Source organism: Pelecanus crispus, chromosome 4 (genome assembly GCF_030463565.1).
Source record: "Pelecanus crispus isolate bPelCri1 chromosome 4, bPelCri1.pri, whole genome shotgun sequence".
Classification (NCBI taxonomy): Eukaryota; Metazoa; Chordata; class Aves; order Pelecaniformes; family Pelecanidae; genus Pelecanus; species Pelecanus crispus.
This window is the reverse complement of record NC_134646.1, coordinates 85639831-85655061: the sequence shown is the minus strand read 5'-3', so window position 1 is coordinate 85655061 and position 15231 is coordinate 85639831. Positions and strand designations below refer to the sequence as shown.

General features: G+C 56.4%; 2 protein-coding genes across 2 annotated transcripts; both read left to right on the top strand.

Annotated features, from left to right (window-relative positions):
* The first annotated feature begins 1029 nt into the window (after positions 1–1029).
* LOC104027504 (homeobox protein not2) lies at positions 1030–2211 on the top strand. The gene is made up of 2 exons (XM_009478261.2): positions 1030–1161; positions 2053–2211. Exons 1-2 carry the CDS (start codon positions 1030–1032, stop codon positions 2209–2211), a joined length of 291 nt encoding a protein of 96 aa, XP_009476536.2.
* A 3486-nt stretch (positions 2212–5697) lies between these two features.
* On the top strand, positions 5698–13529 carry SMYD5 (SMYD family member 5). Its single transcript, XM_075709640.1, has 13 exons — positions 5698–5793; positions 6000–6108; positions 6820–6959; positions 7159–7280; positions 8002–8071; positions 8495–8599; positions 9065–9127; positions 9350–9420; positions 10053–10159; positions 10727–10783; positions 12375–12469; positions 12732–12802; positions 13391–13529. The coding sequence occupies exons 1-13, from the start codon at positions 5698–5700 to the stop codon at positions 13527–13529; spliced, it is 1245 nt and encodes a 414-aa protein (XP_075565755.1).
* Positions 13530–15231: the final 1702 nt, after the last annotated feature.

Here is a 15231-nt window from a genome sequence, read left to right as displayed (position 1 = left end):
AGACCAAAGGACGAAGGTCCAGGGTGAGGACCTGCACGAGGGTTGGTGACTCTTGTCTTCATCAGGCCAGTCTGCCAGCTTCAGTATTTCCCTGAGATGGAAATGGGATTCTTGTGTTCAGCAGCTCTTGATGGGCTTTATGATTCTGTTACAAAGATCCTGTACAGATGGAGGTCAAACTCTGCTCACCTCATTGAGTGCTGACCTCTTTCGGTCTGGCTGCACGTCCAGGACTCTCCTAGGTTGTATCTGTGGGTAGAATCATAGAATAGGTTGGAAGGGACCTCTGAAGATCATCTGGTCCAGCCTTTTGTGGGAAAGGGAGCCTAGATGAATCATAGAATCATCGAATCGTTTAGGTTGGAAAAGACCTTTAAGATCATCCAGTCCAACCATTAACCTAACAATACCAACTCCACCACTAAACCAATTAAGGGGAGAGTAAGAATTAATTTCATGTTTCCTGGCTTGGGGGCTGGATGAAAGGTTTTTTTTATGAAAATAAAAACTAGGAGTCATTAAGGTTGGAAAGGATCTCTAAGATCATCAGCGCAACCATCAACCCAACACCCCCATGCCCACTAAACCATGTCCCAAAGTGCCACGTCTGCCCGTTTTTTGAACTCCTCCATGGATGGGGACTCCCCCACCTCTCTGGGCAGCCTGTTCCAGTGCTTGACCACTCTTTCAGTAAAGAAATTTCTCTTAATATCCAATCTAAACCTCCCCTGATGCAACTTGAAGCCATTTCCTCTCGTCCTAAGATGATCTAGGTAGGGACATCCCTGCTTTTCTTTTTGGTGCTGCTTTCTCTCAGCCCCCTTTAGCGCACAGAGCGGCTGCATTTAGATTTCAGCTACAGCTGAAGCAAGCCAGGCTGGGCACCTCAACAGGGCTGGAGGAATGGCCTCAAACATTCAGACCCCTTCAGTCTGCTGCTTCTTGCTTGCAGGTCTGGAGCTGTCTCACTGTGTAGGGGCCAACTCGCTGGGCCCCGCTGTGCCTTGGCGGTCCGGGGGGCCCTGCAAGATGAAGAGGGTCCGCACCGTCTTCAAACCAGAGCAGCTGGAGCGGCTGGAGCAAGAGTTCCTCAAGCAGCAGTACATGGTGGGCACAGAGCGAGTAGACCTGGCCGCAACTCTGCATCTCACGGAGACTCAGGTAACAAACGGGGGTGCTGGGGACTGCGGCATAGATCCTGGGTCTGGGTTTGGCCTGTGGTGATTTCCCTGCCGAGAAGTGCCGTGGGAGGAGGACATGATGCAGAGTGACCCGTGGGGCTCCCTGCTGCAAGATGACATTGAAGCCACGTGCCTGGAGGGATGCGAGACAGGTTTAGATGCTTTATGAATTAAGAACATCCTTTTCTTAATCCATGAAGTGGAACAAAAAGCATTTAAGAGCACAAACCTGCTTGCGTTAGAGTTCAAGCTGGGTTGGACCAATGTATCTCATAGAATAATAGAATCTACATTGTTATGGTCCTCTGCATTAAGTGTCCTTTTGTGATGCTGGATCTACAATTTTTTTTTCTGCTCTTCCCAGTGAGTTTCTGCAAGCTGCTTACTTATTGTGGAAAGGAGGAGACACGTGATCTTCCGTGGTGGGGTCCAAATTGAGCTGGGGAAAGGGAGAACAAAGCAAGGGCGGTTTTGGGGGGTGAGGGAAGGCGTGAACAGCACAGGGAGCAGGGGCAGGGGGTGGGTGGGTGGGTGTCTCATCGTGCCCTCTGGCAGCCGTGGCCCTGGAGATGGGTTCAGTGGCTTGTGGGAGCTTGGGGAGACTCGTCCTTCACTCCCCCAGCCAGAACCTCCTCTGGGCCGCTGCGTCCCCCTCTCCCCTGCTCCCTTCTGCCAGCACCACTCTGCCCTCCGCAGTGTCACCTCCTCCTGCTCACATGCACTGTGCCCCGAGCAGAGAAGGGGCACGTCCCTCTCTTTAAGGAACGCTGCTTTTTGGGGACATCTGCCTCGGAAGCATGTGGCAACAGCCCCCATTGGAAATGGGCTCCTGGAGAGCCTGGATGAAGCTGTTGTGCTATTTTCCTGCTAGGTGAAAGTCTGGTTCCAAAACCGGAGGATCAAATGGAGGAAGCAGAGCATGGAGCAGAAGGCGGCAAAGCTGTCGCAGTTTGGGGTGATACAGCCTGCCACCGCGGACTCGACGGACATCAAGGAGCACGAGGAGGACACCGTGGACGTTGAGCTCTGAGCAGCTGATGAGATTCAGCTGCCACCGCTGGTTTTTGAGCCGTGTCTGCTTGATGGAGATACCAGGGATGCGGGCACGTCTGTGCTTCTTTGGTCCAAGCGAGACATTACGCTCTCGATCTGAGAGTTGGAGCTACGGGACTGAACTGCAGCTGGCTGGGCAGATCCCCCCAAATATTGTTTGGCTGCTGTTTGGTAGCCATGTGCCATAATTCCTGGGGTTTCATCACCAGGCCAGTTGTCTTTGATGGTGCCACAGGTGTGGCAAGGCATGTCATCTCCTGTTTGCTCTTGAAGCAGCAGGACACACAAACAGTTTCCAGCAGAGAGGCCGGGGTGACAATCGGACGGTGTCTGTGACGGCTGCGGGCATAAGGGCGTTTGAACACAGGGTCACTCATGTTGCGTGCAGCTGAGTGCTCCTAGGAGGGAGACCTGTGCTGGGAGGAAAATCAACCCTGATGTTTTTTCCTGGTTGATTTGACTCCCATGTTTGATGCTTAGATCTCAACAACAAAAAAAAAAGAAAATTGGAAAGCCCTTTGCTCCCACCCGCAGACTGTATCATTACTCCTGCAATAAGATGAACAGGGTCTGATCCCGCCCCTGGAACAGAAGTGCCTCCTCTTGTCCTGTGCCTTGATGGTTTTGTGCCTTTGTTTTGGCTTCCCAAACCTGGAGGGCAGAACCCGGTGGGTCCCCCTGCCTTCGGGCACTGCCTTACTTCGCCAAGGCGTGTGTAGGCTGCTGCAGCAGGGAGTGAGGCGCTCGGGCTGGCCAAGGTGCGGGGATCCGGGCCGTTATAAAAAGGCAGCTTTCCAACACCTCTGGCGCTTCAGACGACCCCCTGCCCCTCGTCCAGATGTGCCGATTCTGGCCCAGACGGCAGTTGCTCTGTTCTCTCCTCATTATACACCCAGGTGCCACGGCAAACGGCACCTGGAGCGTTCGGCGAGCGCGTCTGTAATCGCCCGACGCAGTTAGCAGTTGTATTTCTGGCGGGCGGGATGGCTTTGAGGGGTCAGGACTGAGTACTCGACCCTCCCCGTCTGTGTGTTAGCAGCTAAGTGCTCTTAGGCCAGGCTGTCAGCGCTCAGGCTGTCACCTCGCCTTCCCAGGTCTGCCCAGGGTACCAGGCACCACATCCCATCAGCTCAGGATAATTTATTGTGTCTCTTTCTGACCCAGAACACTGTATATCACTTTACTCTTATATTGCTATTTATAGAAATAACTCTTTTTTTTTTTTTTTCCCCTTGAATAAGTGTCAGTTATTTATTTGCTTTGCTTCTTAATAAAAATCTAGTGTATTTTAAAAAGAGATGGGACTGGCTGGGTGGAGGCAGGGTTGGGCAGCTCCTTGGTTTCTGAGCAGGCAGCAGTGCCTCTGGCTTCTTGCCCCACAGCTGCCAGGGATGGGTTACTGATCCTTTTTGCTGTGTTTCTGAGGATGCTGAGTTAAAAAAAAAAAAAAAAAAAGAAAAGAAACGCACCTTTTCCTCCTATAAGATCCCTGTTGTCAAAAAGTAATAGCTAGTTTCTAACAGTGGAAGTCACAAAAGAGTAATTTCTTCTTGACAGGGTGATTTCTTCTCGCACGTTTTCATTCCTGACATGCCAATACAAATATGAAAGCAGGTTTCCCCCCCCCCCCACTTGTGTGTGTGCTGGTAAACCTGCGCACTCGTCTCCCTCTTGAACATTTGGAATGGAGCAAGAACAGCTTTTAAACACATCAGCTGAAAACCTGTAAGTAGAAAGAAAAAACATGTAATCAGAAGGAAAACACATTTCCAACTATTCTCTTTTTAATTTTCAATTGAAATTATTAAAACCCCACCCCCCCAACATATTTTCATCCTTCCCAAAAGTTTGAGTTTGAGGGTTTTTTTCTTAATAAGCTGTTTTGGATGAAATAAACGCTAAAAAAGAATGTTTTTTTTGAAATTGATTGGTGACCCCATATTATGGGTGAAAGTAGGTAACATGAGTTATCTCTGGGCCAGTTCCTGCAGAGATAGAACTACATTTATAGTATGAAATATAACATCAGGTAGGCTCGTGGTGCTCGGGTTTGGGCTGCTGCTCCCGGAGAACAAGGACCTCCGTCTGCAGATGGACGCGGCCAAACCTGTGCAGCCCCCCACTCTGCCAGGCCGATGCTTCAACAAACTGAAGTCCAGGAGAAAGGTTCCCCTTGCGCTCTGCAAATACAGAAGCAGAAGCAATCGCAGTCCAGCTTCGCAAATACTTCCAAATTAATGTTGTGGGCTCCAGGGCTCGTTCAGAGACATGGAGGATGCTTCGAAGTGTTGCTGGCTGGGACACGACTCAAGCTGATGCTCTACATGTGAAACGCCCTGCCATTTAGCGCTGAAACCCTGGAAAAACAGGACATGTAATGGTGTTATTACAATAATGGCTAGTCTTCCTACTACTAGTATGAAGATGTAATTGAAGTAGGAGTCATAAGGTAGCATTGCTCCACCCGTGTCTAGGTCCTTGTAGACCCATGGGATGGGCGTTGCATGGTGGAGCAGTGCCCCGCACAGCCCGCTGCTGGGTTCACCCGGGGCCAGATCCCAAAATACAGATGGGGAAGGTGTCCCAGGCAGTTTGTCTGTCCCTTGTTGCCAGCCGGGTGGCCAAGGAGGTCTCCCACTCTGCGGCCATGCTCCTGCATGGGCTGCTGGCCTGGGCATGGAGGCAGTGGGATCAGCCAGCCACCCGCTGCCGTGTCCCCACCGCGAGCCGACAGTGACATCTAGTGACTCCAAAACACCCCCAAAACGCCCCAAAAATGAAATATTCCCATATTCCCAAACCCGCCGCAGCCGCCTGGTTGATGAAGAGCGGCGACTGAGTCTGAACGGGCATTAGCACCGCCGGTGTGAATTAGTAAATACAACTAAACACACGTTGTCATGGATTTTAGGCGTTTGCAGACAGCCTAGCAGGAGGTAGCGAGGGCGCAGGGGCCATGTTAGCGTGTTTTGAAGGTTTTTTTGGGGAAAGCTGGGCCAGTTTTGGGTGCGCTGGGGCGGCTGGTGAGGTCTCCCCACCCTGTGAGGGGGTACCTTGCGTTCCCGCCTGACAGGGACATGGAGGCTATTCCCCCTCCGGCTGCACGGTTAAAAAAAGAATTATAATTAATAGGGGAGAGGCAGCAAAACTCCCGTCTGTTTTGGGGTTTTTTTTCGTGGCTGTGGAAGCCCTCCAGCCCTGTTTCGGGGCTTTTTGGCGGTGTTTTTGGGAGGTGGCGGTGGGCTGAGGGGAGGGCTAAGATGGCGACCGGCCCCCGCCCGCCCTGGCGCTGAGGCCGGGGGGGGGGGGGGTGATGGCGGGCGCGGACCCCCGAGGAGGGGCCGGCAGCCATCTTCGTGCGGGGCGGCGGGCGAGGGGGGCGGAGGAGGAGGAGGAAGAGGAAGAGGAAGAAGAGGCGCTGCCCGCCCCCGGCGGGTCAGAGCGGGGAAGTCGCCGCCCGAAGATGGCCGCCGCGGCGGGGGACGTGTGCGGCGCCGTGCCGGGGGGCCGCGCCGGGGCCGGGGCTGCGGCGGAGGCGCGGTTCATCAGCAGCGCCAAGGTGAGCCCGGCGATCCCGGCCGGTTCCCCCGCCGCGGGGGTCCCTCCCTTCCCTCACGCTGCGGCAGAGCTAAACTTTGAGGGGGAAAAAGGGGTAAAAAGCCGGCGGCCTCCCCTCAGGCTGAGCGGGGCGGGGGGGGTACCCTCAGCCCTGGGGTGGGTTTCGGCTTCGGGTGCATCCCCTGACCCACACCTCTCCTTCGGCAGGGGAAAGGCTTGTTCGCCACCAAGAACATCCGCAAAGGTGAAACCATCTTCGTGGAGAGGCCGGTGGTGTCGTCTCAGTTCCTCTGGAACGCCCTGTACAACTACCGAGGTGAGCGGCCGTGGTGGCAGGTCCCCATCGCCTGCCCCGGCGAGGTGACCGCGGGGTCCCGAAGGAGCTGCTCTGTTTTCCAGGAAAAGGTTTGGGTTTGTCTTAGCGCCGCTGGGAAGGTGGCCCTGCTGCCATTTCTGCCCCGCCGCTAAACGAGCTGTTGGCAAGTTGAAAACGTTGGGGTTGTTTGAGGGATGGTGACTTCCATCAACCCCAGAGGAAAGCACCACGTGCCACCATCGGGCACCGTCTGTGTGGTAACCCTGATTTTTTTTTAAGTGCTGTGGGTCCTATCCCAATCTCACCACGACGGGGTACGGCTTGCAATGGTGCCAGTGTTCTCCGGAGGTGTCAGAACAAAAAACGAGGGTTGTAAGAGCAGGATTTAAAACTTTTTTTGTCCTACCTAGACCCTGCTGTCTGCTGAACTCCCGTCATGGGTCAGCGACATGGCGACGCTTGCCATCGTGTGGCACTTAAAACGCTTCCCAGCGTTACAGGGTAGCACATGAGGGCTGGGGGGGTTTAAATTGCAGCAGAAATGGTCTTTCCTGTGGAGGGAGCAGTAAGAGACTGGTGCCTCCAGCTCGGAGATGGTCCTCTCTTGATGGTGTTGGTACCAGTCCCGCTGTCTTGTCCCGGGCTCTGGCCCCTTTCCTTTTCGAAGACACTGGTCTCACTATGGCATCCATCCGTCTTGTCTCCCTGCAGCCTGCGATCACTGCCTGCGGGCTTTGGAGACGGCAGAGGAAAACGCCCAGCGACTGCTGGGGAAGAGCTCGCTGGTGCTGCCTCACCCGGAGCAGTGCAGCATCCGGAAAGACCTGCACCAGCAGTGTCCCCAGTGCCAGGTATGGGGCTACTGGGAGGGACCGTGGTCTTGTTGGGGTCGCTGACTCCTTTACAGCATCTAGCCAGGCACTTGCGCTGCCCCGAGATGGGTGTCTGCCTTTCCCTTCTGCATCGCTAAAGAGCTGGGGCTCAGATGGGCCTAGGACCTCCTTTTCCTGCTGCCGTAGCCAATGCTGGGCACTGTGCCCCTCGCTCTAGGTGACGTACTGCAGCGCTGAATGCAGGCAGGCCGCTTTGGAGCAGTACCACCAGGTCCTCTGCCTTGGCCCATCCCGTGACGACCCCACGCACCCCCTCAACAAGCTGCAGGAGGCATGGAGGTAGGGGACCGACCTGCCTGTTGCTCCACGGGCAGAGGAGGTGGCTCTCCTGGGCTGGGTGATGCTGCCTGGGACCAGGGCTGAGGACCATCCTTGCTTTTCATCCCTGCATGGGGTGGCTGGAGGGTGGTGGTGGCCGTGGGACACTGCCCAGCTCTACCTGCTGGTTGGGCAGCAGGTGAATTTGTGTTGGCAGCGCAAGGGTTTGGACACATGGCTGAGCAGTTGTTCTTTTTCTCCCACTAAACAGCTACAAAGCACTGAGCTTCGCATCCCTCATTCCTGCAATTTTATAGTCCTCCTGCAGATCTCCAGCCTCTGGGAGATCCTCCTTGTAGCACCCCTGCGGGTAGATAAATTGCTGTCCCTGCTTGCAGGTGACAAGAATGGGCACAGAGGGGAGAAGTGACATCCCCGACCCAAAGCTCGTCACAAACTACAGCACTCGCTGCAGTCCTGGGCTTTGTAGGGTTCCCAGGCTCTAGTTTAGCAGGGTGGTAGGGGATTATTTGTATGCTCAGAGCAGGCAGATGGGTGCAGGCTTTTCCTCGCCCCGAGCAGCGCTGGATCCCCACGCAGCGATGCTGCCCTGGCCGCTTTGGTGTGACAGATGAGTGCGGGGCTGGCCATGTGGATGGCAGCTGCCTCTGCCTCCCTCCAGCTTTTTACTTCCCTACCAGCACTGACCTGCTCATCTCTTTTCTTCATTCTTATCCCCCAGAAACATGCATTATCCACCAGAGACTTCCAGCATCATGTTGATGGCCCGGATGGTCGCCACTGTCAAACAGGTACGTCTGCAGTTTGGAGCCACAGCCGTCGGCATGTGGTTTCCTCATCCTGTTGTGGCTGTTACTCCCAAGGACTCATCTCTGGCGACCGGCGGGGCCCTGCTTGAATAGATTTCAACGTCTAGGGGTCCCTGGTCATGGAGACAGCAGGCAGGAAAGGAGGTTCCTATGTCCTGAGCCAAGCAGGTCTTTTTTTCCATACCAAAATAGCTAGTTGGAACTGAACCTTTCCTTTGGCTCTGTTTCTTTGGCCTGGCTTTCTCAGCATTTATTCTGACAATAAACCACCACCACGTGACTGCTTCTGGTGGTTTTTGATAGCAGGCTGGATACCTCTGAGCTCAGCGGGGCTTGTCCTCCCTCTCTCCTGGCTGGGGAGGAAAGCGGTGTCGGTGCAATGCCTTTGCTTGATTCCTTTGTCAGGCTAAAGACAAGGAGTGGTGGATCAAGGCCTTCTCCCAGTTCTGCAGTAAGACAGCAAATGAAGAAGAGGAGATTGTGCACAAGCTGCTGGGGGACACATTTAAGGTAAGAGCCTGGCAGCGCTTGGATGCGTTGAATCCCTGAACCTGCCCTCTCCCTGCCTGTGTCTCCGAGCCCACGGGTGCAGAGGCCCCGTTACAGCTGGGATGGGAGACACTGGAAAACCCAGGCTCGAAGTGGGGGCACAAAGCCCCCCGTTAGGGGCTGGCTGACCTGACAGGGAGGAAATGGGTTACTTAGAGGGCTTTGGGCTTGTGGTGCTTCAGTGGGACACGCTGCTCGTTCCTATGCTGGAGATGCTTCTGCTGTGGGGTGGGACATGGCGATACTAGCTTTTGCTGCTAAAATGAGTGGCTTTTGCTGCTCTAAGGGCAGCAGCCTCCAGCCTTGCAGGGGAGGATGAGGAGCCTGACTCCTGAGCCTTCTAGCCCGTGCTGGGCTCGGCCATCAGCCTGGGTCTGACTCCCAGCGGCATCTCCCCACCCTGACGGTGTTGCCATGTCCTGCCAGGGCCAGCTGGAGCTGCTGCGGTTGCTCTTCACCGAAGCCCTTTACGACGAGTATCTCAGCAAGGTGAGTTGAGCCGCCTCCCGACTAGCCCAGGAGCGTGGCGGGACCCTCCGCTTGGTGCCAGCCCCCCTGGGTCATGTCTGCCCTGAAGGCCAGGGCTTTCCCTGGGACTCTGCCCATTCCTTGCTTCCCCCAAAGCTCCTGGTGGGATTTGAGGCACTTGCAGAGTGGGGTGCTGCCGCAGGCTGGCCTGGGCTCAGCTGCTTTTTCATCTCCCTTCTGCAGTGGTTCACTCCAGAAGGCTTTCGATCCCTCTTTGCCCTCGTTGGGACCAATGGCCAAGGCATAGGAACAAGGTAATGGGGCTTTCTGGGTGCTCCTTGCAGAGCAGCAGAGATGTGGCGTGGACGGGATGTACAGTCTGTAAATCCATGCTGGCCTGGGTAACTGCTGGGTTCAGACATAAGAGAGGGGGATGGAGAGGCAAACTTGAAAGCAATCCTTCATCTTGGCTGTGTCCAACCTTTTCATAGTATCATCGAATCGTTTAGGTCGGGAAAAGACCTTTAAGATCATCAAGTCCAACCATTAACCTAGCACGACCAAGTCCACCACTAAACCAATTAAGGGGAGAGTAGCAATTTCATGTGTCCTGGCTTGGTGGCTGGATTATTTTTTAATGAAAGTAAAAGCAGGAATCGCTAAGGTCGGAAAGGACCCCTAAGATCATCAGTCCACCTGTCAACCCAACACGACCATGCCCACTAAACCATGTCCCAGAGTGCCATGTCTGTCCATTTGCTGACCGCCTCCAGGGATGGGGACTCCACCACCTGTCTGGGCAGCCTGTTCCAGTGCTTTCGCATCCCTCTGCCAGACTTTGGCCACTCAGAGCCACTGATTTGAACCCCTGTATCCCCCCTGCGAGGTCCCACCGTGTGCCGACAGCACTGTGGGAATGTAACGGTGTCCCTCTGCTTCCCGACAGCTCTCTGAGCCAGTGGGTGCATGCTTGCGATGCGCTAGATCTCCCCATGCTGCAGCGCGAGGAGCTGGACGCCTTCATCGACCAGCTCTACAAGGACATCGAGAAGGGTGAGGCTCTGATGTGGCTGTGGGCAGCGTCAAGCAGGGCCGTTTTCAGGAGACCGCTGGAGACTCTTCCCAGCATTCAGGGAATAGGAGAGGTTTCCACTGGGAACTGGGAGATCCCACTTCCCCTGGTCCATGTAAGCCATGCCTGCTGCCTTTGGCTTGCTGCGTGGATAGGGCAAGTCCACATTTATGGGCAGTGCGACCTGCGGCAGGTCGGGGTGGCTGGAGGGCTGATCTGGAGGGATCCTGTGCGGAAAAGTCCCATTTACACTAAACGTTCAAAGACCTGTTTATCGCTTTTTTTGACTGAGGCAGCTGTGTGAGTACAGGGACAGGCCAGGGAGTGCAGACTTGAACTGGGGGTGCAAATCTTTGTGTCCTCCATCCCCTGCCGGTGGGGAGGGAAGGGTGTTTTGGAAACCATCCTCCAACACCCGGCCCCCAAAGTAATGCTGGCTGGGTGCATTCAGCGTTGATGGATATCCCTTCGTGCTCGCGCTGAGCTGTGCGCATTGAAGAGCCAGAACGTTCCATGCAAAGCTCTAACCCCCCCTCTCTGTGCTGCAGAGTCAGGAGAGTTCCTCAACTGTGAGGGATCGGGTCTCTACGTGCTCCAGAGCTGCTGTAAGTAACACAAGGACTGGGAGGAAAACTGGTAGTGAGGAGGGAGATGTCCTGGGCTAGACTGGCTTACCTCTTCCTAAAAGCTTCTGGAGAGAGGGGTTTGTGCTCCCCATCCATGGGATGGGATGGGATGGGATGAATCACAGAATCGTAGAGTTGTTTAGGTTGGAAAAGACCTTTAAGATCACCCAGTCCAACCATTAACCTAACGCTGCCAAGTCCACCACTAAACCAATTAAGGGGAGAGTCATAATTTCATGTGTCCTGGCTTGGTGGCTGGATTATTTTTTAATGAAAGTAAAAACTAGGAATCATAAGGTTGGAAAGGACCCCTAAGATCATCAGTCCAGCCATCAACCCAACACGACCATGCCCACTAAACCATGTCCCAAAGTGCCACCTCTGCCCATTTTTTGAACGCTTCCAGGGATGGGGACTCCCCCATCTCTCTGGGCAGCCTGGTCCAATGCTTGACCACTCTTTCTGTGAAGAAATTTGTCCCAATATCCAATCTAAACCTCCCCTGGCGCAGCTTGAGACCATTTCCTCTTGTCCTATCGCTTGTTCCTTGGGAGAAGAGCCCGACCCCCGCTCCCTACCCCCTCCTGTCAGGAGCTGCAGAGCAATAAGGTCTCCCCTCAGCCTCCTCTTCTCCAGGCTGAACACCCCCAGCTCCCTCAGCCGCTCCCCACCAGCCCTGTGCTCCAGACCCTTCCCCAGCTCCGTTGCCCTTCTCTGGACATGCTCCAGCCCCTCAATGTCCTTCTTGTGCTGAGGGGCCCAAAACTGGGCACTGTATTTCAGGTGTGGCCTCCCCAGTGCTGAGTACAGGTGCATGATCCCTGCCCTGCTCCCGCTGGCCACACTGGCTGGATGGGTGCTGCCCGGGGGCCTGGCTGCTCTCTCGGGGTCCCCTGGCATCTCACCTCGCTATGAAATGGTCAGTCCTGGCTTGACTGGACTTGGATGCGATGTGGTCTCCGGGAGCCAGTTAGCAAAGAGACTGCCTCCAACCTTGTCTGAGCAAAACGGAGCTGAACAAACTGTTAAGGGAGGGAGCCTTTTTTGGCTGGGCCACGGGGACATAGGAGAGGATGTCCCAGCACCCAGAGCTGTCTTCCTTCACTCCTAAGCGTTAATGGCAGAGCGGGGACAAGCAGGGCCTGGGGACTGGCTGTGGAGCAGGGAAAAAGTGCTGCCCTGTGCATCCTTCCCTTGTGTCTGGAGGCAGAGACGGTGCTGTGAATCCCTGGGGTTGCTCCAGGACAGCTGGCTCTCTCCAAGTGGTTTTTGTGGGCTTGAGGGAGAGCCCTGACCCTGCACCCTGCTCCGCTGGACCCTGTAGTCCCCAGTGTGAGTGGAGGGTGTCACGCAGGTGTCCCCGAGGTAGATGGGGTGGCCGTGGCACTGCGCTGCCTTATCTGTAGCCAGGCCGTGGCCCTCCTGGTTGGACGCACTGGCTCCCACATGCCCGGGCCACCCAGAAGGGCAGGCACGAGCCCCATGGGCTGTGTGTGGGGTTTCTGACACTGCCACTGCCTTCCCCTTCCTCTGGAGACACCCTCACAGTTGCATCCCATCTTCCCCGTAGGTAACCACAGCTGCATCCCCAATGCCGAGACATCCTTCCCAGAAAACAACTTCCTCCTGCATCTGACGGCTCTGGAGGACATCGAAGCAGGAGAGGTGAGACAGGGGGGCCCGGATGAACTTGGGGTGGCATCGCACCTTGGCAGAGGGTCCCTGTGTCCCCTGCATCCCCCATGGACCCCGGCCCCGTACCTCCCATCTCTTGCGTTGTCCTGGCAGAGGAATTCACGCCTCATCCCGTGCAGGGGCTGCCAGACCCTGTGTTTCTGCCTGACTCCGAGAGGAACTGCTACAAATTGCGCTGCTTTGGGTTCGTGGGAAGCGGCGCTCAGCCCGGCTCATTTCTCTTTGCTCGCAGGAAATCTGCATCAGTTATTTAGACTGCTGTCAGAGGGAGCGCAGCAGACACAGCCGCAACAAGATACTCAGGTAGGGGCTGCTTGGAGGAACCGGGGCGGGGGGGACGCGGCACCCCTTTGCACCCCCAGCGCGTCAGTCGGGGCTGCATCCCCGTGCGTGGGCTGGCGTGTAAGCCAGTGTGCTCGCGGCAGGGTGTGCGCACACAGTGGGTGCTTTTGGGCACTGTGGCAGGGTGCGCCTGTAGCACGTGATGGTTGCGGTGCTTTGAGCTCCTTGTGGTTCCTTACGTGTTGTAGCCTTAGGGACCGAGGATTCGAGCTCTCTGCAGGCTTGCACCGCTCTGCGGTTCGCTCCTGCAAACCCTTGCTGTCCCCACCCACCTTCCTTTTCCTTCTCTGCCCTTCAAGGGTAGGGGTTCCTGCTGACGGTCACCGTCCCCACGTCTCGTCACCCCTGTGGGGCTGAGAAATCCCCCTCTCCACCCAGACTGCCTCCAACCCCACCTGAGCCCAGCGTGATTGAACCCGCAAACTCCTCCGGGTTTAACATCGTTAGCCCCTTCCTGGCTGCTCTGTCCCCGGCCCCCTGCCTGGCAGCAGCGTTGGCGTTGCGCCCGTCTCAACCCCATCGCTCTTCTCCTTCCTTCCCTTCTTCCAGGGAGAACTACTTGTTTACCTGCTCGTGTCCCAAGTGCCTAGCGCAAGCTGACGATGCCGACGTGACGTCGGACGAAGAAGAGGAGGGCGAAGGGGAGACGGATGATGCTGAGCTGGAGGATGAGATGACTGATGTTTGATCCTGGCCCTGGGCGAGAGGAGAGGCAAGGGACGGGACGGGGTCCTCCGAGAGGCAGCAGCTTTAATACTAGAAACAGGGTTGTGTTTTGGGGTCGGGTGGGAGGCCACGTGCCGGTGGTGGGTGCGGAGGTCTGGTGGATCGGGGCAGTGGGGGAGCCGGAGGCAGGCCCTGCTCCCGCCTGTCCTTGTTGTGCGCTCTGTGTGTGTGCGTGCGTGTGTGTGCGTGTCCTGTGAGGACAGGCTGTGAGCCGGTGGCCCCCATCACGTCCCAGTGGCTGGAGGGACTGGCTGGTGCTCGCAGGGGAGGCTGGAGGAGCACGGGGTCTGGCCAGCCCCCGGGACATCACGATGGTTGCCCTGTGGCCACCTGCGAGGCTGCTCCGCCATGCCTGTGCCGGCCACGGGCGCGGAGGAGCATGGCCTTTCCTACCCCGCAGGGACGAGGGGAATGCGTGTGCGTGTGTACGTGTGTTTGTGCACGAGGGGTACTATTTAATGTCTATATTAGCACTATCTACACACCAAGGAGCTGGGGTCCTTATATATCCTCCATTCCATGCCTTGGCTCGGCGAGCAGCAAGGGGCAAAATGATTTTGCAGGTGGGCCAGAGACACCTTATGGGTGGCTCAGGTGCCCGAGTCCAGCGGGGAGAGTGGGGCTGACCCTGGCAGACACTTCCCTCCCGCCTTGGCTCCGTCCTTCACACGACAAAGCCCCAGGCAGCGATTGCCGGGCTGTTCGGGGGGCAGGAACGGCCAGGCTGCTGCTAGCCCAGAACTGACACGGGCTTTGGTGTTGCATAAGCAAAGTCACCGTTTAAAACCCAAAAGACGTTTCAGGTTTTGTGGCAAGCGAGCCGTCCCTCCGGGCTGCTTCGGCAGCAGGTGCATCCCGAGCGGGAGCCGCCATGCCCAGGGATGCGGCGTGGTGCCGTGTGCGGCCCCGCATGGAGACATCGCTGGCGGCCGAGCGTTGTCATCCATCGTGTGCTGCCAGCCGCCGATGAGGCCGTGCCGCTGTGCGCAGTGTCCCCGTCTGCCGCCCATGCGGCCGGAGGGAGAAGGTGGCTCCGGGCAAGGGACAGGCAGCAGGTTGGGGATGCTCCTGGGGTATTTTCCTCTCCTTTTTAGATTTTGGGGAGCTGTTTTCCTGCTGCCGCTTCCTTCGAGCCTTGCGGCAGCGGGATTGCGGGACCGAGGGTGACGCTGTAGATGGGCACTTCTGACACTACCATCACCTGCACCTCACTGCTTGTCCCCAGTCGTCCCGGGGCCGTGTCCCTTTCAGTGTTCGTAATAAACTGGGACTGGTGAGAAGCGGGGCCGTGTCGTTTGTACTGGTAAACCGGAGGGTGGTGAGCGCAGAAACGAGCGCTACGATCCAGGGGCTGGTCCCAGTTAGAGATGTGGAGGTCTGGGGATGAGGGAACAGATGCCCCCTGAGGTCTGGGCTCTGGTTCTGCCACCAGCCCACCCTCGGGGACGGACGCTGGTGGCAGTGCTGTGCCGCGAGGCTGTTTCTGCCCCGGTGCATGACTGATCCGTGCTGCACAGGGCTCTGACGTGAGCCCTGCCCTGGCTGCAGGAGGCACCTTGGGAAGTTTACTAGGAAAACATCATTAGGGGATGAGATTTGTTCCTTCATCCCCTGGTTGATGGAAAAAAAGAGAAACCTCCCTTTCTCTAAAACTTGTTCAGACT